Raw genomic sequence first — 25,605 nt, forward strand, 5'->3', positions numbered from 1 at the left:
TCGTAAACGACTCGCACTAGAACTCTGCAACAAACACCACTGACCTTACAATTTACCCCACTTTTAGTTTGTTAATGTCAATAAGCATAATTATGTTTAAAAACTGTATCTTTGTGCAAAAAATATACTTCCTAGGTATTATTACACTCTGCTGATTGGCTAACAATACGAGCCCCATTGTGTGAAAACTGCATATCAATAGCACTTTCCATTTCCGCAATATTTGCAGTGTAAATTTATGGTGATTTACCCAGTATATCCCAGAGGCAGATGACAAAGCAGGTGTCAGAGATCAAGCTACTGTTGTAATGTCTCCGGAAGGTCCAGTGATCGAATTAAAAGAATGAAGCTGGTGGAGCAGAGTGTCAGAGATTAAACTACCACTGAAACATCTTTGATGGTCACGGATCAAACTATGAGAACCGAGATGGCAGAGCAAGGGGTCAGCGATCGAATTAGCAGAGTAATATGTCGTCTCTGGGACACGTTGAACAAATTATGAGAAGAAAGATAGCGAAGCAGGGGTCAGAGACCAAACTTCCGCAATTTTGTAGCAAAGAATGAACTACGAGAACAACGAGAGTGGAGTAGGGGTCAGAGACAGAACTAACAGAGCAATACGGCAGTGTATGTGTGTGTGTGTGTGTGTGTGTGTGTGTGTGTGTGTGTGTGTGTGTGTGTGTGTTTGTGTGTGCAAACTCTCATCCTAATACTCTTCTCGATATAGCGCCCTTACCAACGTCTGAGGAAAGGCTGGAGTGCATTCTTAATCCAAAGCGTGTTTTGCTGTCCTACTGAAGTGCAGAAAAAGTTGTACAGTACCATAGCGCACGAAACAAATTCCCACAGCGCATGATGCTGGATACCGGGTGGTGAGTGCAGATGGTACCACATACCACACTAGATAATTTTATACCGTAATCAACATTCTGCAGGTATGAATAGAACTCAGAAAAATACATGATGACACGAAGCTATCTTGTAACTTTATTTATTCACAACTGGTTTCGGTCAAGACCAGTTTTACGGTTCTGCACATGTGAACAAAATAGAAGAAAAATCTATGAACATCGAAACACAATACAAGGTCCAAAGAAAAACACAATCAAATACTTCTGATACATACGAAAAAAATTTCTGACAGTGGCAACATCACATGACATACAAGTCTTCAAGTACGAAGGTTACCGTGGTCAATTCAAATTGAGAGAAAGATTTAACAAAGGTATTAGGTATCAAAGAAATGACTTGGTCAACAGAAAGTGAAATACTGGCAGTCCGACATACAAGTACAATCCAAGAGAACACAAAACTAAGCCAATGATAACACAGCCCAAGATAATACAAGTGTAGAATAAGATGGAATAATTCTACCTTTTTGGACATCTTGTTCACACAGTTATAAAAAAGGCTACAAGCTTACTTTTGTATACGAGCATTCATCGTGTTATGTTGGAGATACATAATTGAATTACTTTTCTGTGTATGTGTCTTTCTACTTTCTCATTATTCCAGCGTTATATTATACACAGTATAGATTTTGTCATGAATTATCGTGTAAAATTTATTATTTTACAGTTATGATAATTCCCTCACCCTTATGTTCTTTATACTTACTTGTTATTCTCACTTCAACAAACTATTTTCTATAAGTGTGCATGAATGTATGATTGGATGCTAGTGGTACGTACCACGTTTGCATTATACTACATTTGCACTTATGGAATATATGTTCACACACTTGTACAGAAAGCTATAAATTATCTTGGTACATGTCACTTTATGTGAAAGTACTAAATGGTGTATTACGTTCCTCTCGTTGATGTGTCTTGTAGCCTTTTCATTATGGTTTGTATTTTATTGTACACTGTATAAATTTTGTTTAGATTTTGAAACAATCATAGTATGATGTTATATGATCCCTGTTCCTTTTGTCAGATTGGCTTCTAGGTTTAGTTGTGCACATTGACAGGGTATACTGAACGTAGGTTGCTATTGATATTTTTAATGATGTTTTCAGTTTAGTCTGACCTTTGTGTGAAGGTACACAAGGATATATTACTCTATATACAGTTTTTTTAACCCTTCATATTTTTCATTCTGTATAACTGTTGGTTTTACATTTTGAGGGGTGTTGGGTGTTGTACAATATATTATCCTTTAAATTTATTTTTGGCCCACACTATGTTGGTTTAATTATTCAATAATGGTCTTAGTGTTGACCATAGTGCACACGTGATCATTCATATTCACTCTCTGCACTATGTCTAGTAGTAGATCCCTGTCTACAACTCCCTCCACCCTTGTGCCAATCTGATTATTAATTCGTGGATATATGATGACATTATGTATACCTATTTTTGATTCTGCTATCTTTCACAAGTGAATCGGTTCCGGTGTATACTTTAGGATGTGTACTTGGCTATATCATATTGCACTTTGAACAGGTGCAAAGGAGGTCTGATATACTGCCCTTATTCATATTCTTGATAGGTATTGACTTCTTGTACTTCACTACACGAATGTATGAGAACTGATGCGTATATTTTCAATGCATTCATATATATAAATGGCTTGAGGGCTTGAGACGGAATTTTGAATCTGCCCATTATTCTCCTCACGCATGTAAAATATAATTTAGTTTCAAGTAGATGCTATTATTATGTCACTTGGCTGCAGCTGGGTTTTGGATGCCGTTTGTTTGCCGTTTGTTTTTGGATTGTGTCTGTACTGTACTTATAGGTAAAGAATTCGTTGTCTTGTTCATTATTTTAATAACAAAGTAAGGAAAAAATTGTGTCTTAAGTTTAGGTGTGTGCACAGTCTTTGCATTATGTTGGTACGGCTTATATAGGTAGGAGTATGTGCGTATAAGTAAAATGTATAAAATAATTTAGAATTCGATTTAATAATGATATAAAATCCGTGTTTCGCTGCTTATACATTTTAAGCTACGACAGTTTTTAAAGATTGAATAAGAAGTAAATTGTTTTTGTCCGGTTGATTATTGTGCATTTGCAAGTAATTTTCGGCTTATTGGGCCATCTTCAGGAAACAATTAACTACCGTCCGCAGGAAACACTAGTTCTTAGATAGCCAAACGTTATATGCAAAGAAACAATGCACTTGCACAGAACGTTGTCCACCAAAGTTGTTCTTAACGTTGTAAGTCACACTTCACGCAGTGGACAATATTAAACGCAATAAATAATTAAACTTCACAGTATTATAGCATTACAGATTATATCGTTATAACGTTACACTTAATGAGACATTCTAGTAGGTATAAATGTTCCATCTTACTTTGCACTTGTATTGTCTTTGGCTGTATGACCATTGGCTGTCGGATGTTGGACTGACAGAAATGCGGTTTTTTTTTGTGCCATTATAAGCGACTGATTTTAGTACGAGATGTAAGATTAGTTTTCTTCCGTCTTTAGTTGAGAGAACATTATTTAGTTTGTGCTCATGGAACTGCAGTCTACACAGGACAATAGGCTAAATATGCATTCTACAGTTGCTGTAACGAGCGTTACCAAAGTTAAGTACTGTAATATGTTTTAGTATTCACTTTTCTGTGTTACTGTCATTGTGTGTGTGGTGTCTTAGAATCCACGCTTCCATCCTACCAGGACCCCTTTATTAGTCTTTTTCAGCGGCAGCGAGATTTTTTTATCAAAGTGGACGTCCACAGATCACAACACAGGTAGTCACTTTTACTAGAGTTTTTCAAACCTAGAGGACAAGGTTTCGAAAAACAGGGCGCCTTTTCTAAGAAAAGGTTTCCATTTGAGTTAGCAAGTGATTTCAGTTACATTTTCGTAGCGATTATGCTGACCTGTTACTACCGTAACAGCACGTCTCTGCATTCTTTAAACGGCAGATATAATGTGGACTCCGGATATCGGTACAGTACTGTAGAATAGTTCGCACTAGAGGTCTGTGTGTGGTTCCCTGTGTAAATGAAATGCGCTTTTTCTGAAACCTTCCAACAAATTTAGATCTATCCGCTTTTCATGCTGCTGATTTTCCTTGCTCATTCCATCTGCCGGCCGGTGTGGCCGAGCGGCTCTAGGCGCTTCAGTCTGGAACCGCGCGACCGCTATGGTCGCAGGTTCGAATCCTACCTCGGGCATGGATGTGTGTGATGTCCTTAGGTTAGTTAGGTTTAAATAGTTCTCTGTTCTAGCGGACTGATTACCTCAGATGAAGCGCCTAGAACTGGTCGGTCACAACGGCCGGCAAAGAGGTCATTTACTTAAAGTTTCATCTGAAATAGAGGCAGGTCTGGAGTTAATTTAGTAGTTGCTCATTAGTCAGTATTGCAAATGCATTGTGTTAAAAGGCAGCACAAGTTGAAATGCATGCCACAGCTACGAAAATCGAGTGGTTTCCTAGAAGAATACGAAGCCAAACATCAACAGATAGAACCCTAAGCGTAAACACGGCAGAATTCACCAGAGTGATATGTAGGAGCATGATTTAGGAAACTACCGATACCACAGGTCTTCTTTGACCTGTAATACCGTCAAAATTGGGATGAAAAATAATTCATCAAAATTTAATGTCCCTAAAATGCGCGCCATGACAATAATTATTGTTCTGGTATCACGTTCCTTAGCATTGCCTACTGACAATTAAAACTGGTTCCTTCCAACCTGTACTACAACATGGTCTATGATAGAGATTAAATTGTCGTCGTAGCCTATATACTAAAAATTAATACAGATCTAAAATATACATTAATGGCCATTAAAATTCCTAGACCACGAAGATGACGAGCTACAGACGCGAAATTTAACCGACAGGAAGAAGATGCTGTGATATGCGAATGATTAGCTTTTCAGTGCATTCATTCAAGGATGGCGCCGGTGGCGACATCTACAACGTGCCGACATGAGGAAAGGTTCAAACCGATTTCTCATTCACAAACAGCAGTTGACCGGCGTTGCCTGGTGAAACGTTGTTGTGATGCATCGTGTAAGGAGGAGAAATGCGTACCATCACGTTTCCGACTTTGATAAAGGTCGGATTGTAGCCCATCGCGATTGCAGTTTATCGTATCGCGACATTGCTGCTCACGTTGGTCGAGATCCAATGACTGTTAGCAGAATATGGAATCAGTGGGTTCAGGAGGGTAATACAGAACGCCCTGCTGGATCCCAACGGCCTCGTATCACTAGCAGTCGAGATGACGGGCATCTAATACGCATGGCTGTAACGGATCGTGCAGCCACGTATCGATTCCTGAGTCAACAGATGGGACGTTTGCAAGACAATAACCATCTGCACGAACAACGACGTCTACAGCATCATGGACTATCAGCTCGGAGACCATGGCTGCAGTTACCCTTGACGCTGCATCACAGACAGGAGAGCGTGCGATGGTATACTCAACGACGAACTTGGGTCAACGAATAGCAAAACGTCATTTTTTCTGATGAATCCATGTTCTGTTTACAGCATCGTGATGATCGCATCCGTGTTTGGCGACATGGCGGTGAACGCACATTGGGAGCGTGTATTCGTCATCGCCATACTGGCGTATCACTCGGCGTGATGGTATGGGGTACCATTGGTTACACGTCTCGGTTACCTCTTGTTCGCATTGACAGCGCTTTGAACAGTGGACGCCGGCCGGTGTGGCCGTGCGGTTCTAGGCGCTTCAGTCTGGAACCGAACGACCGCTACGGTCGTAGGTTCGAATCCTGCCTCGGGCATGGATTTGTGTGCTGTCCTTAGGTTGGTTAGGTGTAAGTAGTTCTAAGTTCTAGGGGAATGATGACCTCAGATGTTAAGTCCCATAGTGCTCAGAGCCATTTGAACCATTTTTGAACAGTGGACTTCACGTTTGCGATGTGTTACGACCCGTGGCTCTACCCTTCATTCGACCCCTGCAAAACCCTACATTTCAGCAGGATAATGCACGACCGTATGTTGCAGGTCCTGTACGGGCCTTTTTGGGTACAGAAAATATTCGACTGCTGCCCTGGCCAGCACATTCTCCAGATCTCTTACCAACTGAAAACGTGTGGTCAATGGTGACCGAGCAACTGGCTCGCCACAATACGCCAGTCAGTACTCTTGATGAACTGTGGTATCGTGTTGAAGCTGCATGGGCAGCTGTACCTGTACACGCCATCCAAGCCATCAATGCCCAGGCGTATCAAGGCCGTTATTACAGCCAGAGGTGGTTGTTCTGGGTACTGATTTATCAGGATCTATGCACCTAAATTGCGTGAAAATGTTATCACATGTCAGTTCTAGTATAATGTATTTGTCCAATGAATACCCGTTTATCATCTGCATTTCTTCTTGGTGTAGCAATTTTAATTCCCAGTAGTATAACTTTTTGGTATTCTGTGCAGTCTTTCTTTGTGCACGAAAGATATGAGTCGCCACAACTTGATTACGCTACTGGTCAAAGCCGATGACCTGTATGGGCAGGTTCCACCAACTGCAAGTCGGACAGTTGGTCAGTTATTGGTCCATCTTTTTCCCACTCAGCCTCCTGGGCTCAACCGTTTTCCTGAGTCAGCAGAAGACAGCCTGCAGGAGAACGTAATGCCAGTGCTTAGGCCAGTATTATACTATCAAATTTCTTTGTCAAAGATTTGATCAAAGATGTGATCAAATATTCCATCAAATATATTTGACAAAGATCTTTGACGTAGCACTAGAAGGGGTACTACACTGTCATCATATTTTTCGATAAAGTTCAAGATGGCTGACAACAACAACTTGCATGTACCACAATTGCACTGTGTGCACATGCGGAAGAGAAGCGGGGGGAAAAAAAGCAAACATGCCTGGATGAAGCCGTGGGTTTTACGACGACACGATAAAAGCATTCAACAAAACTTGTTACGTGAGCTTATAGTGGAGGACATCAAGTTGTACATCAATTACTTAAGAATGGATCGGCATACATTTCTGTATGTGCTCAATGAAGTGTATCCTCATATCACAAAGCACAATATTCACTTAAGAACTGCTACATTTGCAGAAGACAGGCTCACTGTAACACTCCGAGTCCTTTCTACAGGAGAGGGTTAGGTTAGGTCAGGTTAGGTTGGGTCAGGTCAGGTCTCCAATCTTCTTAATCTGTTTTTGTATTCAGCGTGCCTCACGTTGTAAAGCTCCTCATCAGCTTCATACATCTCTATTAATTTTGTAGTTGTCGGCACACACCAATTCTATTTACCGGCAATGTTTATTAAAACACTACAGACGACAGAATGCTACAGCGATGCTAGCGCTGCATGTGGCAACATGTAACATTGCAGTGAACAGAAGACAAGCGACTTCTTTGATCAAATCGACAGCGAGGCCCTAGATTTGATCAAACATTGGACGACATTTGACAAAGTTCCCTATTACACCATCAAATGTCTTTGACAAAGATATTGGACAAAGAAATTTGATAGTGTGTAATACCGGCCTTACCTGCCGGAGAGCGCCGACGTGGCGGAGAAGGGGAATCCGGCGAGCAGCACGCGCGCCAGCTGCGTCAGGGAGAGGCTGAGCAGCAGCAGGTGGGGCCGCGTGGGCAGCGCCCGACCCAGCAGCAGAGCGCTCGTCAGCCAGCCGGACGCCGCCGTGCCCAGCGCGCCTAAACACACAACACACACACACTCACTCACTATAACGCTTATTACCAATTTATTTGACGTATGATAAACGAAGACCTCCAAGTTTGCAAACTACAAAATATACAGGGTGCGTCAAAAAAATGTATACACACTTTGAACTGTCATAGACAATTTATCTCCCGTTCTACAAGGTTAAATATCTGTGAGAAAGTAATTTTATGTTTCTTCAGCAGGTGGCAGCAGTGGCAAGGAAGTAACTGCAACATGGCGGACGTGCGTTTGAGCTGCGAAGCGCGTAAGCAGATAATTAAGTGGTACTGGAAGTTTGATAATGTAGCTGCGGCTCGAAGACAGTGGAGAAGTGAGTGTGGTACAGAACCACCTTCAAGGTTAACAATTACACGTCTACGAGACAAATTCGAAATTGATTGAACAGTGTGTGATGTGCATAAATGTCGAGCAGGGCGACCTCGTACAGCTACAAGTCATGATTCCACTACTGCGGTCTTTGTTTCAGCGTTTGCCTCAAAAATCTTCAAGGCAAGCGGCACGTGAGAGTAATGTAAGTGCTATAGTTAATTCTTTTATCTTGGCGGTTCGCGCATGCCCGCCCAGACGCGGGATATTGCTGCGTTGCCAGTTGTACGCACCAAGAGAAGCAGCGCCATAGTATAGTTCGCTAACTTACGTTTAGGGGGGAGCGCGCAGTTTATGAAGTAAAGCCACTACGGCCGCATTAACCCTTTCGCTGCTACAGAGACGTGCTCCCCGCATTCCGCGATGTGCGCGATTTTGTCATCATTTCAGTGCTCGCCTGTTCAGACACATGGTGTTTCGACTGCTTTGACACAGTTTATCACTCGATTTCACAAAAACTAATTGGCCCAAAAATTTGGGTTCAGGAGATGGTGATACGTGAACCGGGATTTATGAGTAGCATAATTTGGTCGGATGAAGCCCAATTCAAACTCAATGGAATTGTCAATAGGCACAATTGTGTGTACTGGGCTGAAGATAATCCTCACATTACAGTTGAAAAGGCTGTGAATTCGCCTGGTGTAAATGTGTGGTGTGGTTTGTCTGCAAGGGGACTCATTGGGCCTTTCCGCTTTGAAGGTACTGTTACTGGAGAAACATACCTAACAATGCTTGCTGACTCCATATTCCCTGCCATTCGTGCATTATACGATAATGATGAGTTTTATTTCCAACAAGATGGCGCCCCGCCGCACTATAATAGGGATGTATGAGCATATGTGGATCACAATGTGCCAGGCCAGTGGATAGGACGCAGGGGACCAATCGAGTTTCCTGCACGCTCTCCAGACCTCACGCCGCTGGATTTCTTCTAATGGGGCACAGTAAAAGATGAGGTGTACAAACGTAAACCGCGTAACCTGGACACACTTTGGAATGAGATTCAGGCGGTGTGCGTAGAAATCTCATTGGACACTTTGGTACGATGTACAGAATCAGTGCTGACTTGTACTCAGAAATGTATTGATGCTGAAGGCCACCAGTTTGAACATTAATCACATTAGCAAAGTACATTCATTTTTCCAATTGGACTTTAAGCTTTCAATTTCCAGAAATTTAACATTGTAGAACGGGAAATAAATTTTCTATGATGCTTCAAAGTGTGTATACATTTTTTGACGAACCCTATATATATATATATATATATATATATATATATATATATATATATATATATATATAAAAATCACGAAAATACCTTTGTTACAGAGTTATAAATTCACATATCTACGAGGGTTGGCTGAAAAGTAATGCCTCCACCTTCGTAACTCTTCAACAGTTGGTAGCATTGGTATGTGGCTGGTACTGGCTTGTTCCGTAGCCTCTTCTCTATAGCTCCAGTTGGCGGGAAGCCTTAAGGCTTAAGCCGTCGGCACACGGACTGTGCATCCGAACGTTTAGCGTTGAGCGTGCCGAGTTTCCGACGTCATAGCGTGGAATAGGACGTTCGGGAGTCTTTCCGAGCGTGCAGAGCAATATCTAGCATGTCAGATATTCTGAGCGTGCGTCTGAGCGTTGACCAATCAGGTGGCACATTGTCACCTACGTCACACGCACGCCAACTCCCTTTAGCACGGAGTTGTGAGGCGCCATATTGGCATTCGTTTCAAGCCTATACGTGTATATGCCGTTTCTGAGCACGATAAAATTGGGAATCACTCGAAAACACCTTGTTGACTGTGTGATTCGTTGCAGTAAAATAATAAAAAATATCATATTCGTGGCAAAAGAATTATTGCATTTTGAGTATTATAAGACTATGCCATTTGAAGGCAACGACACACTGAGGATCCACCACAAATGCAGTGTTCTTGGTACAAATTGTTATAATTAAATTTCAATTAGTAACACAGCTACGATTAAATCTTTTAGCAAGAGAGAACAGGCTAATATGGGCTCCAATTTCCGTGTTGTCGGTTCAGCGTAGTCAGCAGTGTCACTGATATATAAAATAACCGAGTAAGATGTTGGTAGTTCGCGTCTCCCCCTAGCCAACAATTTTTTTCCAACATTCGCGTTTTTAATAGGTTCTGGTGCTTTGTTATTAGTTTAATGTAAGTATATATTATAATATTTGATGTTATTTAAATATAAGTTCACCTTTTTGAGGAGTGAGTTTGTTCGCTTGGCTTAATCTACAGGACAGCTTGCGCTACTTGTATAAAGATATTTTGCTCCTTTATCTTTCACGTTTCGTAATTCACATGTTGCAAAGATTGTGCTAATAGGTAGGAACAGTGATCAAGTAAGGATGACCTTGGGGTTTTACTATAATGTGGGAATGATGAAATAATGTGTATCTTATGTGGAGAAATATTACAAATTTGTAGCGCACTGTTTGTAACGGAACGTTTGTAAGCCTGTGTGCTTATTGATTGTGCTTATGGTACGTACTTTCCTTTTCGTCTTAAAACATGTACTTGGACATTAAAGTTTTTATTTATGTATATTACATATAGAACAACGTGACTAGCATATGGACGATGGAGGAAATCTGCGTTTTAATAGAGCTAACGTGGGAATTTTATGTGCGCCCGTTTAGCAAACAGTGTGATTTACGAACTAGAAACATCCCACAACTGCCGCTGGAGTGCGTTATCATTGAGTGTACCACGTTGGAGCCCACGTACCGTATGCACAAGTCGCATCGTTCCTGAGCGTTCAGCAGCACGTTGAACTTGGCAGGCCAAACGTTAACGTTCGACAGCACGGTCCGTGTGCCGACGGCTTTAGCGTTGTTGTTACAGTGTACAGCATGCAACTCTGCGCAGATAGTCGGTCAATGCGATTTAAGCAACGCGCAGTCACTGAATTATTGACAGCAGAAGGTGTCACCCCAAAGGAGATTCATCAGAGAATGAGAACAGTTTATGATGATTGTGTTGATGTGAGTACTGTGCGTCGTTGGGCGAGTTTGTTGAAAGATGTTGAGGCGATAACATCTGACCTGCGTGGCATACAAAGAGTTGGACGTCCTGTGACAGCAACCACCGAGTTTCACAAGCAAAATGTTGACAGATTGATTCAGGACGATTGTCGTATCACTCAGAGAGAAACTGCAAGCACAATCGGCATTTCACAAGAACGTGTGGGTCACATAATTGCTTTGCTTGGCTATCAGAAGATCTGTGCACGTTGAGTACCCCGGATGCTGACTCCTGAAATGAAAGCGCACGGACTTGAAATTTGCCAGGAACTCCTCTCGCATTACGAGAATGAAGGTGACGCCTTTCTCCATTCAACTGTTACAGGAGACGAAACGTGGGTACACCATTACGACCCGGAGACGAAACGTCAGGCTATGGAATATCGACACAAAGAAATTCAAGACGCAGCCCTCAACTGGAAAAATCATGGCCACAGTGTTCTGGGTTGGGTTGGGTTGTTTTGGGGAAGGAGACCAGACAGCGAGGTCATCGGTCTCGTCAGATTAGGGAAGGACGTGGAAGGAAGTCGGCCGTGCCCTTTCAAATAAACCATCCCAGCATTTGCCTGGAGTGATTTAGGGAAATCACGGAAAACCTAAATCAGGATGGCAGTGTTCTGGGACTCAGATGGTGTTATCCACGTCGATTTCCTTAATCGTGGAACAAAATAAATTACCGAGCGAGGTGGCGCAGTGGTTAGCACACTGGACTCGCATTCGGGAGGACGACGGTTCAATCCCGTCTCCGGCCATCCTGATTTAGGTTTTCCGTGATTTCCCTAAATCGCTTCAGGCAAATGCCGGGGTGGTTCCTTTGAAAGGGCACGGCCGATTTTCTTCCCCATCCTTCCCTCACCCGAGCTTGCGCTCCGTCTCTAATGGTCTCGTTGTCGCCGGGACGTTAAACACTAATATCCTCCTCCTCCTCCAAAATAAATTCAGAGCGTTACATCACAACGCTGCGAACTCTGAAACGAAAGGAAAAGGGAAATGGTTTCCTGCAGCATGACAATGCCAAACCAGACGCTTCACGTGCCACCCCAGAAAAACTTCAGAGACTGAATCTCACCACCGTACGACATCCTCCATACAGTCCAGATTTAGCACCGTCTGACTTCCATCTGTTTCCGATAATGAAAGACGATCTGCGGAGACATTCTGAGAATATACGTTTGGAGCACTGCACAGTAGACACAACAAAAAAAGTTTTCCATCGCCTCGGTTCCGAGAGCTCCGGTACCTGTACAGAAAATTGGAATAGAGGTCAACATAAACATAATGTACGCCCACTTTATACCTCATGAAAACCACACATTGCATGTTGTACCACCACACAGCGAGACTTCAGATGTGGTGGGCCAGATTGCTGTACCACCGGTACCTCTAATACCCAGCAGCATGTCCTCTTGCATTGATGCATGCTTGTATTCGTCGTGGCATACTATCCATAAGTTCACCAAGGCACTGTTGGTCCAGATTGCCCCACTCCTCAACGGCGATTCGGAGTAGATCCCTCAGAGTGGTTGGTGGATCACGTCATCCATAAACAGCCCTTTTCAATCTCTCCCAGGCATGTTCGATAGGGTTCATGTCTGGAAAACATGCTGGCCATGTCGTTATCCTGAAGGAAGTCATTCACAAGTTGTGCACGATGGGGGTGCGAATTGTCGTCCATGAAGGCGAATGCCTCTCCAATACTTTGCCGATATGGTTGCACTATCGGTCGGAGGATGGCATTCACGTATCGTACAGCCGTTATGGCGCCTTCCATGACCACCAGCGGCGTACGTCGGCCCCACATAATGCCACTCCAAAACAGCAGAGAACCTCAACCTTGCTGCCCGCCAGAGTGGCCGAGCGGTTCTACGGCCTTCAGTCTGGAACTGCGCAACCACTAAGATCGCAGGTTCGAACCCTGCCTCGGGCATGGATGTGTGTGATGTCCTTAGGTTAGTTAGGTTTAGTAATTCTAAGTTCTAGGGGACTGATGACTTCAGATGTTAAGTCCCATAGTTCTCAGAGCCATTAGGACCATCAACCTTGCTGCACTCGCTGGACGGTGTGTCTAAGGCGTTCAGCCTGACCAGGTTGCCTCCATACACGTCTCCGACGATTGTCTGGTTGAAGGCATATGCGACACTGATCGGTGAAGAGAAGGTGACGCCAGTCCTGCGCGGTCCATTCGGCATGTTGTGGAGTCCATTTGTACCGCGCTGCATGGTGTCGTGGTTGCAAAGATGGACCTCGTCATGGACGTGGGTAGTGAATTTGCGCATCATGCAGCCTATTGTGCACAGTTTGAGTCGTAACACGACGTCCTGCACGAAAAGCATTATTGAAGATGGTGGCGTTGCTGTCAGCATTCCTCGGAGCCATACCGTAGGCAGCGGTCATCCACTGTAGCACTAGCACTTGGTCGGCCTGAGCGAGGCACCTCATCGACAGTTCCAGTCTCTCTGTATCTCCGCCATGTCCGAACAAAAAATTATTCAAATGACTCTGAGCACTGTGGGACTTAACATCTGAGGTCATCAGTCCCCTAGAACTTAGAACTACTTAAACCTAACTAACCTAAGGACCTCACACACATCCATGCCCGAGGCAGGATTCGAACCTGCGACGGGAGCGGTCGCTCAGTTCGAGACTGTAGCGCCTAGAACCGCTCGGCCACACCGGCCGGCCCATGTCCGAACAACATCTCTTTGGTTCACTTCGAGACGCCTGGACTCTTCCCTTGTTGAGAGCGCTTCCTGGCACAAAGTAACGATGCAGACGCGATCAAATCGCGGTATTGACCGTCTAGGCATTGTTGAACTACAAACAACACGAGCCGTGTACCTCCTTCCTTGTGGAATGACTGGAACTGATCGGCTGTCGGACCCCCTCCGTCTAATAGGCGCTGCCCATGCATGGTTGTTTACATCTTCGGGCGGGTTTAGTGACAGCTCTGAAGGGTCAAAGGGACTGTGTCTGTAATACAATGTCCACAGTCAACGTCTGTCTACAGGAGTTCAGGGAATCGGGGTGATGCAAAACATTTTTTGGTGTGTGTATTATAGTGAAACTTGGACTATGGAAAAACAGGAACAGAAGAGAATCGAAGCGTTTGAGATGTGGTGCTGCAGAAGTGGGGTTAATTAAATAAAGAATAAGGAGGTTCTCCGGAGAATAGACGCGGAACGACATATATGGAAAACACTGACAAGAAGAAGGGACAGGATGGTAGGACATCTGTTAAAGACATCGCGGAATAACTTCTATGGTACTACAGGAAGCTGTAGAGGGTTAAAACTGTAGAGGAAATCAGTGATTGGAATACATCCAGCAACTAACGGAGGACGTAGGTTACAAGTGCTTCTCTGACATGAAGAGATTGGCACCGGAGAGGCATTCGTGGCGGGCCGCATCAAACAAGTTAGGAGACTGATGGCTCGTGGAATGAAGTCTGAACAGTTAAATAAATTATATGAAATTATTCTTATTCGATGGCTTGGTATGGAAGGGCCAGTGACTTGACCACAGTGGCCACCAAAATTATCTCTACTTCCTTACTTGTTTTAAAGGCAGTGTCTTTCAACTGTGTCCTACAGTGGTAGATGATACGAAAGATAAAAGTCAGCGAACCATGCCAATTCAAACCGATTCAAAAATTCTTCAAGATAGGCAAAATGCACAAAGGCATACACTATTGTTCTTGGATCATGACTAAAAGCATTAACAGAAACAGAGAAACTTACATTTTCTACTAATTTTGCATGTTAAGTGACGAAAAAGTTTATTCATATTTGAAAGGGATTTAAAAGTTTTTCGCCCACTTATCCTATAAAACTCTTTATCGTTTCTTAAGCGATGATGAAATCATCTGTCCCAAGAAGAGTTTTTTTTTTGGTATCGTCGAATTGGCGTCAAATAAAAAACAGCGCCTAACAGCTAAAATGTACAATGTTCGGTGCTCTGTTCAGTGACAATAGTATTGTATCATAGTACGGTCTGAAATGCTAAAGTAGATTTCCTTGTCTTCCTTTTTCGGTAGCTTCCAGCCAATGAAAGGTTCATCAGTCATTTCGGCCTCATCAGTTTGCCTAAAACGCATATTGCCCGAAAAAGCTCAGAAGCATCGTTTTCGAGAGAAGATGCAACTAGCATACAGGATTTGAACAGAAATGCAAAAATGCTAAAAAACTGATGTAATGTGTTTTGGTTCATACTACCCAGCGGCGATCAGGGTAATCTATATTCACGTAAAAAATTGTAAATACCTTTTTTGGACAATGGTTAATCAAAGGTTATACCAGTCTACAAGCAAAAAGAAGCCTGCCGTCACGAAGGGTTCCCCAAGATGGGTCACAGGAACAAGCGTGTTCTCCAAAACATTGTTATAAGTACCGGTAACTGTAACTGCGTAATTTCTGCATTAACAGCAAACCATGAATGGATAATACCATATTTTACAACTGGTATTATAATTTCGCACTACAAGTCTAGACCTGATTGAAGCCAAAGAGGTGAATCTGGTTATTCAAAATCCATACCACTATACAGTTACTCAACGTATGACGAAATATCTGCGAGCTTGTTAGAGATGTAATGTTTTTTTACGATCTCCACATATATACGCACCTGCAGTGAGAACCTGGGAACAGCAACGGTTTGTGAGAGTTACACACCTGGTTGGTTTGTTTGGTTTGTGGGACGCTGCACTGCGCTGTCATCAGCGATTACACACCTCTCTCCTCCTCTTGTCACATAGACAAGGCAATTGCAGATGTTCCACAAATATTTTGTGTGAATGGTTTTTTCCAACCCATTTTTAATGGCACGACGTTTGAAATATATGACTTTAGCTTGATAGTGTCTTGTGAGAACTCTTTTCCTTCCCTTTCTGCTGCCAGTGGCCGTTAGAATGGAGTGCGCCTGACTCACAACTTACACTTTAGACCTCGCGTTCTGTATGTGAAGTGTGATTTATTCATCTCATACTACACAGTTTTCAAATCATTAGATGTGATGCGTAGGAGACATGTCAAGTTTTACAATACGAAAATTTTAAGGAGAATACAAAAGTTAACATTATTTTATATACATTTTTGAGATACAAATGCACAAATAATATGTAGTTCCCTCGTTCAAATTGTGAAACTGTTCTCAATGAATTCTTCAATAGTGAAATTGTAATTTTCCCCCGGAAGAATAAGTAGCAATATTTCCAGTGAACCAAGCTCTATGTTAAGTGCATTGTTAACTTATTTCATTATATATTTTAACGCCATATCCTATGGATTTCGGGGATAATGTTTTAAACAGTGTGTTGGAACTTTAAAATTATCTGTGTGGTGAGAGTGGTAGTTGTAGTGGAAACGGAAAATGTCAAGTCTGTGTTGATTCTTGTCTACGAAAATCAACATTGCATATATATATATATATATATATATATATATATATATATATATATATATATATATATTAAAAGAAGGAATGGATAATATTTTTAAATTCTTTAACAGTGACGATAGGATTACTGTTGTTTGGAAACACACGTATTCCTAATTTTCTTTTTCTTGCTGCCTCTGGATCACCGGGTCCCGTGTTCGATCCCCGGCCGGGTTGGGGATTTTATGTGCTCGGGGACTGGGTGTTTGTGTTGTCCTCATCATTTCATCATCATCATCATCATCATCATCATTCGTGACAGTGGCTAGATTGCACTGTGTAAACAAACTGGACTGTGTAAAAAGTGGGACATTGTATGGGAGCTGATGAGCAGTTGAGCGCCCCACAAACCAAAGATCATCATCATCATCAGCTGTATTTCTCGAGAAGATTGTACCATAACGAATAATCCACCCAAAGTAGTAGCAGTGGCCCTTCTTTCTGGTGTCTATGTTTGTGGCACCTGACAAAATTCAATTTTTTTTTGCTAAGTAATAACTGTGTACCTTCCAATTTAAATTATTGTCAAGATTTGGGCCTTAGAACTTGACATGGTTTGCCTCTGTGGTATCCTGACTGCACCAGGTTAGTTCTGTTTCATTCTGTTCTAATGATTTTGCTTCAGATTTCTTCATTTTGTTGGCATTTAGTCTAAGCCCATTTTTAAGGAACCAAGATTCAAGTTGTTCTAAAGTATTCTTGACACTTTCTGGGATTATTTCACGAACATCATTTGATATATCGCCAGGAAGTAAAACTGAGTGAATATCTACTGCTTTCAATAGTAGCTTCAGAAGAATTTAGTACGAAACCATATTTCTGAATTAAGTCACGAAATTTTATGGCTGAATTGCTTTCAGCTAAAACATTTAAGTTGAAGTTTGTTGCGATGACGCATTTTTCCTTACTTTATTTCTGTAGTTTCTCTAAGAGACACTGAAATTTAGCTAAGAAAATTTTGTTTCAGCATTTCCAGGCATGCTGTAGATTGCAGGATTCAGATCACTTAACTTTACACAGTGTCTGTCAAACACACTTTCTTCATTCAAATAGTTAAAATTTTCTCTACCCTTATAATTTATTGAAGAAGCAACAAGAATGCAGGAGCCTCCATGAGACGTACTTCTCCTACAAAGGCTGTTAGTTATCTTAAAATTGTTAATTTTATTTAAAACTTTTATTCAGTCTTCTGACCAGTGTTCATTTAGGCAGATGATTTTGATAGATACACAATCTGTATGTAGAATTTTAAGTTCATCGATTTCAGAATATTTAAGCTCGGTAATTCTGCCGTTAAGCCACTGATATTCCAGTGCATCAGTAGAGTATTTTTTTTATTGTTGACCATTGTTTCATATGGGCCCTTCATTTACTATTTACGCATTGTATTTTCAATTTGTACCTTTAATTTGTCACCCCCAACTGACTGTGTTAGTTTCTCTTATTTGTGTAGCATTTTACACACGTCTACAAGCATTTTCGTTAAGTTCATAGACTCTAAGCTACTGTCGTGTAGATCATCTATTCCCAGACATTTCTCACTCACAAACTTATTTATTGAAATCTGGTGCCGGCCGCGGTGGCCGTGCGGTTCTGGCGCTGCAGTCTTAAACCGCGGGACTGCTACGGTCGCAGATTCGAATCCTGCCTCGGGCATGGATGTGTGTGATGTCCTTAGGTTAGTTAGGTTTAAGTAGTTCTAAGTTCTAGGGGACTGATGACCTAAGATGTTAAGTCCCATAGTGCTGAGAGCCATTTGAACCATTTTTTTTATATCTGGTTTCGCAGGACAGAGCGGATCAGGTTATTATTGTGGAAAGGGTCCAAAATCAGTTACTGTCAGTTGCACAAAACATACAAACTTTATTTTCCTAAAACATTTAATCACACATGCCCTTAAAAGCGTTCAAAAACAATTCGGTTGAAGGCCAGAACACAAGTTATTATAATTTCCTTAACGAATACACACGGCCGAAGGGCTTAGTTACAAAATTTTACATAAAAACTTAGCTGAAGGCCACACACTGGAGATAGAAGAACTGAGGGCTTGAGGCCTGGATAACAAGAATTTCAGACAGAGATAGGAGAACTGAGGGCTTGAGGCCTGGATAACAAGAATTTCAGACAGAGAAGAAAATTTAAAAAGGTTTTAAGCAAGTGACTTTTCAAATTTTAATTTAAGACGGCTGAAGGCCGTATCTTAAAATATTTCACGCAAAGATCGGCTGAAGGCCGCATACTGAACATAGAACAACTCAAGGCTTATGGCCTGGATAATAATAAGGATTTCCAATGGACAAAACCCCCTTTTTTTTAAAAAAAAAAAAGTAGTTTAAGCAAGAATGTTCAAAGCTTTAATTTAAGACTGCTGAAGGTCTTGTCTTAACATTGAAACAAACTAAATTAATAGACGGCTGAAGGCCTTGCACAATACTTGAGACCAAAAGAAAATCAAAATCTAAAACAACAGAACATTGGTGCTCAGAAGTGCTCCAAGGGTCGGCCTGAGGAGGTAACCCTAACCTAAGTTTAGGTGAGACAGGCAGCCAAGCGTAATACTAAATTATCGGTTGGCAACCCGACGCAGGGACGGCTGAAGGACCGACCAACAACCTAATCAATTCCCTTCCCCTCAACCAACAGCACGACAACGGAAAAATCCGCGAGGACGAAGATACCAGCAGCACCACGTCTTGAAAATTGGCGTCTAAATACAGTCAAGACACAATAAGCACTCAAAAATATGAACGGCACCAAAGACTGTCAAACTACACGCGGTACGGACAGCACCAACACGGCGAGGAAAAACTCATTGCGGAACACTACGCTAATGCCTTCGCCGCAGAGACTTGCTCGCTGCTCTGTCCCAATGGACCGACTGCCTACTCCAGTACGCAGACAGCATTAACATAACAGCTCAGTCGAAATTACACAAGCTAGACACAATTCCACGAAAACACTTCCACAAGAACCCGAACAATCGTAAAATCAACCACTGTGGAACAACCAGGACTAATGACAAGTCGACACACTGAGAGAACCCTTTGCGGTCGGCGACCAAATATACGTCGTCCGCTGAGACGACCGACCGAACGTCCAACCGAGGTCATCCCCACTCGGACATGTCCGAAAGAACAGATACCATCGGTGACCATGCAGCTCGCTAGAATGAAATTACAATGAAACAAACATCCTTAGCTGCTTACAGGCGTTGACATACGTCAACGGGAACAGATGAAAAATGTGTGCCCCGACCGGGTATCGAACCCGGGATCTCCTGCTTACATGACAGACGCCCTATCCAGCTGAGCCACCGAGGACACAGGGAACTGCGCGACTGCAGGGATTTATCTCTGGCACGCCTCCCGCGAAACCCACATTCTCAACGTATTGTCCCGCACTACATTCGTAGTGCCCTCGCCCATTATACTCATTACTCGCGGCGCGTTGCCGATTCCCGTAAGAGTTCGGGCACTGTTTGTGCATTCGCACAGAAAAAGAAGATGGTCAAGTGGCCGGGGAGCCTTAACGATATACAGGGTGTTTCAAAAATGACCGGTATATTTGAAACGGCAATAAAAACTAAACGAACAGCGATAGAAATACACCGTTTGTTGCAATATGCTTGGGACAACAGTACATTTTCAGGCAGACAAACTTTCGAAATTACAGTAGTTACAATTTTCAACAACAGATGGCGCTGCGGTCTGAGAAACTCTATAGCACGATATTTTCCACATATCCACCATGCGTAGCAATAATATGGCGTAGTCTCTGAATGAAATTACCCGAAACCTTTGACAACGTGTCTGGCGGAATGGCTTCACATGCAGATGAGATGTACTGCTTCAGCTGTTCAATTGTTTCTGGATTCTGGCGGTACACCTGGTCTTTCAAGTGTCCCCACAGAAAGAAGTCACAGGGGTTCATGTCTGGCGAATAGGGAGGCCAATCCACGCCGCCTCCTGTATGTTTCTGATAGCCCAAAGCAATCACACGATCATCGAAATATTCATTCTGGAAATTAAAGACGTCGGCCATGCGATGTGGCCGGGCACCATCTTGCATAAACCACGAGGTGTTCGCAGTGTCGTCTAAGGCAGTTTGTACCGCCACAAATTCACGAAGAATGTCCAGATAGCGTGATGCAGTAATCGTTTCAGATCTGAAAAATGGGCCAATGATTCCTTTGGAAGAAATGGCGGACAGACCAGTACTTTTTGAGGATGCAGGTACGATGGGACTGCAACATGGGGCTTTACGGTTCCCCATATGCGCCAGTTCTGCTTATTGACGAAGCCGTCCAGGTAAAAATAAGCTTCGTCAGTAAACCAAATGCTGCCCACATGCATATCGCCGTCATCAATCCTGTGCACTATATCGTTAGCGAATGTCTCTCGTGCAGCAATGGTAGCGGCGCTGAGGGGTTGCCGCGTTTGAATTTGGTATGGATAGTGGTGTAAACTCTGGCGCATGAGACGATACGTGGACGTTGGCGTCATTTGGACCGCAGCTGCAACACGGTGAACGGAAACCCGAGGCCGCTGTTCGATCACCTGCTGCACTAGCTGCGCGTTGCCCTCTGTGGTTGCCGTACGCGGTCGCCCCACCTTTCCAGCACGTTCATCCGTCACGTTCCCAGTCCGTTGAAATTTTTCAAACAGATCCTTTATTGTATCGCTTTTCGGTCCTTTGGTTACATTAAACCTCCGTTGAAAACTTCGTCTTGTTGCAACAACACTGTGTTCTAGGCGGTGGAGTTCCAACACCAGAAAAATCCTCTGTTCTAAGGAATAAACCATGTTGTCTACAGCACACTTGCACGTTGTGAACAGCACACGCTTACAGCAGAAAGACGACGTACAGAATGGCGCACCCACAGACTGCGTTGTCTTCTATATCTTTCACATCACTTGCAGCGCCATCTGTTGTTGAAAATTGTAACTACTGTAATTTCGAAAGTTTGTCCGCGTGAAAATGTACTGTTGTCCCAAGCATATTGCAACAAACGGTGTATTTCTATCGCTGCTCGTTTAGTTTTTATTGCCGTTTCAAATATACCGGTCATTTTTGAAACATCCTGTATATACTAAGATGGTATCTGTTCTTTCGGACATGTAGAGCGGGACAATACGTTGAGAATGTGGGTTTCGCGAGTGGCGTGCCAGAGCTAAATCCCTGCAGTCGCGCTCTTCTTTGTGTCCTCGGTGGCTCAGATGGATAGAGCGTCTGCCACGTAAGCAGGAGATCCCGGGCTCGAATCCCAGTGGGGGCACACATTTTTCATCTGTTCCCGTTGACGTATGTCAACGTCTGTAAGCAGCTAAGGGTGTTTATTTCATTGTAATTTCATTCTAGCGAGCTGCATGGTCACCGATGGTATCTGTTCTTTCGGACATGTCAGAATGAACAGATACCATCTTAGTGTATATATACAGTCGGGATAGTCTTGGCTGTCCGGACCTCACTGCAGCTCTATCCCGACTCATTTGCATGTCCGTTCGCAACTCGGAGGCACGGTGACCAGGGCACACTGGCTCGGACCCAACCAAGCAGAGGTAACACTTGGCCATTGGCCATCCGACATCTCTGCACAAGGAAGGAACCGACCCACGTCCGGCAAGATGATCAACTGACGAGGCCCAGAAACGAACAAAAGACCAAATAAACGACCCCCGATGAGATGACAGACAGAACGACCAACCAGCGGCCATTGCCGCTCCAATCTCCTTCCGTCGGACAGTGGATGTGTTCCGCAAGCGGTCGGCGAGTACTGGCTGTCCGCACCTGACTGGCGCTGCGTCCCGACTGCACTCCCCGCACACCACGACCCGGAAATACTAGCGGTCGCTCCAAAGATAGTACGAGAGTGCTCTTATCGATAGCGCTGCTGCTGCCACTCACGGGCAGGCAAGCCAGCAACTTAGTGACGCCAGTAGATCGAATAGGAAACGAGACGGCAGTACGGCAAAGACAAGATGTCAAGTAATAAACGGCACGAACACGAGCCGCGCACGGCTCATTTATGTCAATAAACATTGCCCCAAGCCTTTCACCATTTTCCCTAATATCACTGTTTATTCTGTTGACGCAAGTGTGATTTACGGATCTTGTATGAATAATACCACCAATTACCAGCTTGGAGGTTGCGTACACAACAGATCTCGTGAGTCACTCACGATTACTTTCTCACTGTAGCTGCGTCAGAGTTTGAGCCCACGTGGATTAAAAATATCTTTAGACCTGTCGGTACTTTCAGTTCCAGCCGTGGTTTTTTTCATATTCAATACATTTTAAAAGTTTGTTTAGCTGGTGGGATCGTATTCCAAGTTGAACATTAGCCTTACAGGCTGGCACAATTAAGTGTTTAAAGAAGAATCGCCCATTATCAGGAAATCATTTTTGTCATCTTTCATTGTAGCATCTACATCTACATCTACACATCTGCATGACTACTCTGCAATTCACATTTAAGTGCTTGGCAGAGGGTTCGTCGAACTACAATCATACTATCTCTCTACCATTCCACTCCCGAACAGCGCGCGGGAAAAACGAACACCTAAACCTTTCTGTTCGAGCTCTAATTTCTCTTATTCTATTTTGATGATCATTCCTACCTATGTAGGTTGGGCTCAACAAAACATTTTCGCATTCGGAAGAGAAAGTTGGTGACTGAAAACTCGTAAATAGATCGCGACGCGACGAATAACGTCTTTGCTTTAATGACTTCCATCCCAACTCGCGTATCATATCTGCCACACTCTCTCCCTTATTACTTGATAATACAAAACGAGCTGCCCTTTTTTGCACCCTTTCGATGTCCTCCGTCAATCCCACCTGGTAAGGATCCCACACCGCGCAGCAATATTCTAACAGAGGACGAACGAGTGTAGTGTAAGCTGTCTCTTTAGTGGACTTGTTGCATCTTCTAAGTGTCCTGCCAATGAAACGCAACCTTTGGCTCCCCTTCCCCACAATATTTTCTATGTGGCCTTTCCAACTGAAATTGTTCGTAATTTTAACACCCAGGTACTTAGTTGAATTGACAGCCTTGAGAATTGTACTATTTATCGAGTAATCGAATTCCAACGGATTTCTTTTGGAACTCATGTGGATCACCTCACACGTTTCGTTATTTAGCGTCAACTGCCACCTGCCACACCATACAGCAATCTTTTCTAAATCGCTTTGCAACTGATACTGGTCTTCGGATGACCTTACTAGACTGTAAATTACAGCATCATCTGCGGACAACCTAAGAGAACTGCTCAGATTGTCATCCAGGTCATTTATATAGATCAGGAACAGCAGAGGTCCCAGGACGCTTCCCTGGGGAACACCTGATATCACTTCAGTTTTACTCGATGATTTGCCGTCTATTACTACGAACTTCGACCTTCCTGACAGGAAATCACGAATCCAGTCGCACAACTGAAACGATACCCCGTAGGCCCGCAGCTTGATTAGAAGTCGCTTGTGAGGAACGGTGTCAAAAGCTTTCCGGAAATCTAGAAATACGGAATCAACTTGAAATCCCCTGTCGATAGCGGCCATTACTTCTTGCGAATAAAGAGGTAGCTACGTTGCACAAGAACGATGTTTTCTGAAACCATGCTGATTACGTATCAATAGATCGTTCCCTTCGAGGTGATTCATAATGTTTGAATAGAGTATATGCTCCAAAACCGTACTGCAAACCGACGTCAATGATATAGGTCTGTAGCACTTACACGTTTATCCTTTTAACCCTTTTCCATTTATATTTGTCGCTTGATATTTCACTGACGACATTGTCTGTACCACACGTATGCGAATTTTTACCACTTTGCTCTGTACCTGTAATCGGTTGTTTTCCGCCAACAGAGCTTTCTTTCACTAACTAGTTTAGCATTTGCTTCTTTTACATTAAACTTTCCGTTTCATCGTTTCAGTGCCACTCTGACGCAATTTAACGATATCTTCTTTCGTGTTCACTGTACTCACGAGTTCAGCCGCTTCAGAATGTAAAAGTGAACCTAAACGTACGACCACGGAGAATCACCTTTTAGGAGTTTTAAATACACATTCGCACACTTTTCGTGTAGCCAGCAACTACATTTCACACAAAAGATACATTTCGCAATGCATATTGAACGCCCGGTACTCTACTAACTATTTAAGTTAACCTTTTTAGAGGACTGAAATGTGTCGTTGCTTTCTTTCATCGGCGCAATCTTGCATATGTGACGCCGTTGTTCCAGGTATATGTATATATTTTGCATATAATTAACGCGTTAGCGGCCAATCATCTCTTCATAGCGGATGCACACCAAGTTCAGAATCTTGCTGGAATCGGGGAGATGCCGCGAACAATGAGGCTAATGACGAGGAGCATCACATCACCAGTGTGTGGTATAAGTTGAGAGTTTGGGTCAGACGGGAGGCATGCTAGAGTAGTCCATGTGGTTGCAGTGACCACTGTATCGGGACAGCATAATGCTCAGCCCATCTACCTCGTGAGCGGGATTGGGTCTGACCGAGGCACGCTAGTGTAGTCCATGTGGTTGTAATGACCACTGTGTCGGGATGGCATAGTGGTTAGCGCATCTACACAGTGAACAGGATTGCGTCTGACGAGAGGCATGCTAGCGTAGTCCATGTCATTGTAGTGACCACTGTGTTGCGATGGCTTAGTTGTCAGCCCTTCTACCTAGTGAACGGGATTGGGTCTAATGGGAGGCATGCTAGCGTAGTCCATATGGTTGTAGTGACCACTGCGTTGGGACAGCATAATGGTCAGCCCATCTACCTAGTGAGCGGGATTGGGTCTGACGGGAGACATGCTAAATTAGTCTGCGTAATTGTAGTGACCGCTGTATTGGGATGGCGTAGTGGTTAGCCTAGCTACCGAGTGAGCGGGAGACCCAGGTTCCAGTCGTGACCTGACATAAATTTTCAACATGCTCTATCGATATAAATCAATTCCCACTGGTAGTTAATGTCTTTAATTCTTTTTTGACTTGGGGCAAATAAAAGTGGCCTGGAAGAGTGGATACGATTGGACGTGACTGCGTGCATACAACCGTACCCTGTGACGTGCACACTACCTTACTCCCACCACGTGATGCACCCCAGAGTAGT

At 43.3% G+C, this 25,605-nt stretch overlaps 1 protein-coding gene across 1 annotated transcript in view; it reads right to left on the reverse strand.

The window, feature by feature from the left end:
* Positions 1-25,605, reverse strand: part of LOC124615984 (visual pigment-like receptor peropsin) — a 173,328-nt gene that overhangs the window by 143,371 nt on the left and 4,352 nt on the right. Inside the window, exon 2 of the mRNA XM_047144193.1 lies at positions 7,447-7,612. Coding sequence (XP_047000149.1) covers positions 7,447-7,612 — 166 coding nt within the window. The remainder of the gene's footprint in view (positions 1-7,446; positions 7,613-25,605) is intronic.

The sequence above is a fragment of the Schistocerca americana genome, chromosome 5, assembly GCF_021461395.2.
Source record: "Schistocerca americana isolate TAMUIC-IGC-003095 chromosome 5, iqSchAmer2.1, whole genome shotgun sequence".
Lineage (NCBI taxonomy): Eukaryota > Metazoa > Arthropoda > Insecta > Orthoptera > Acrididae > Schistocerca > Schistocerca americana.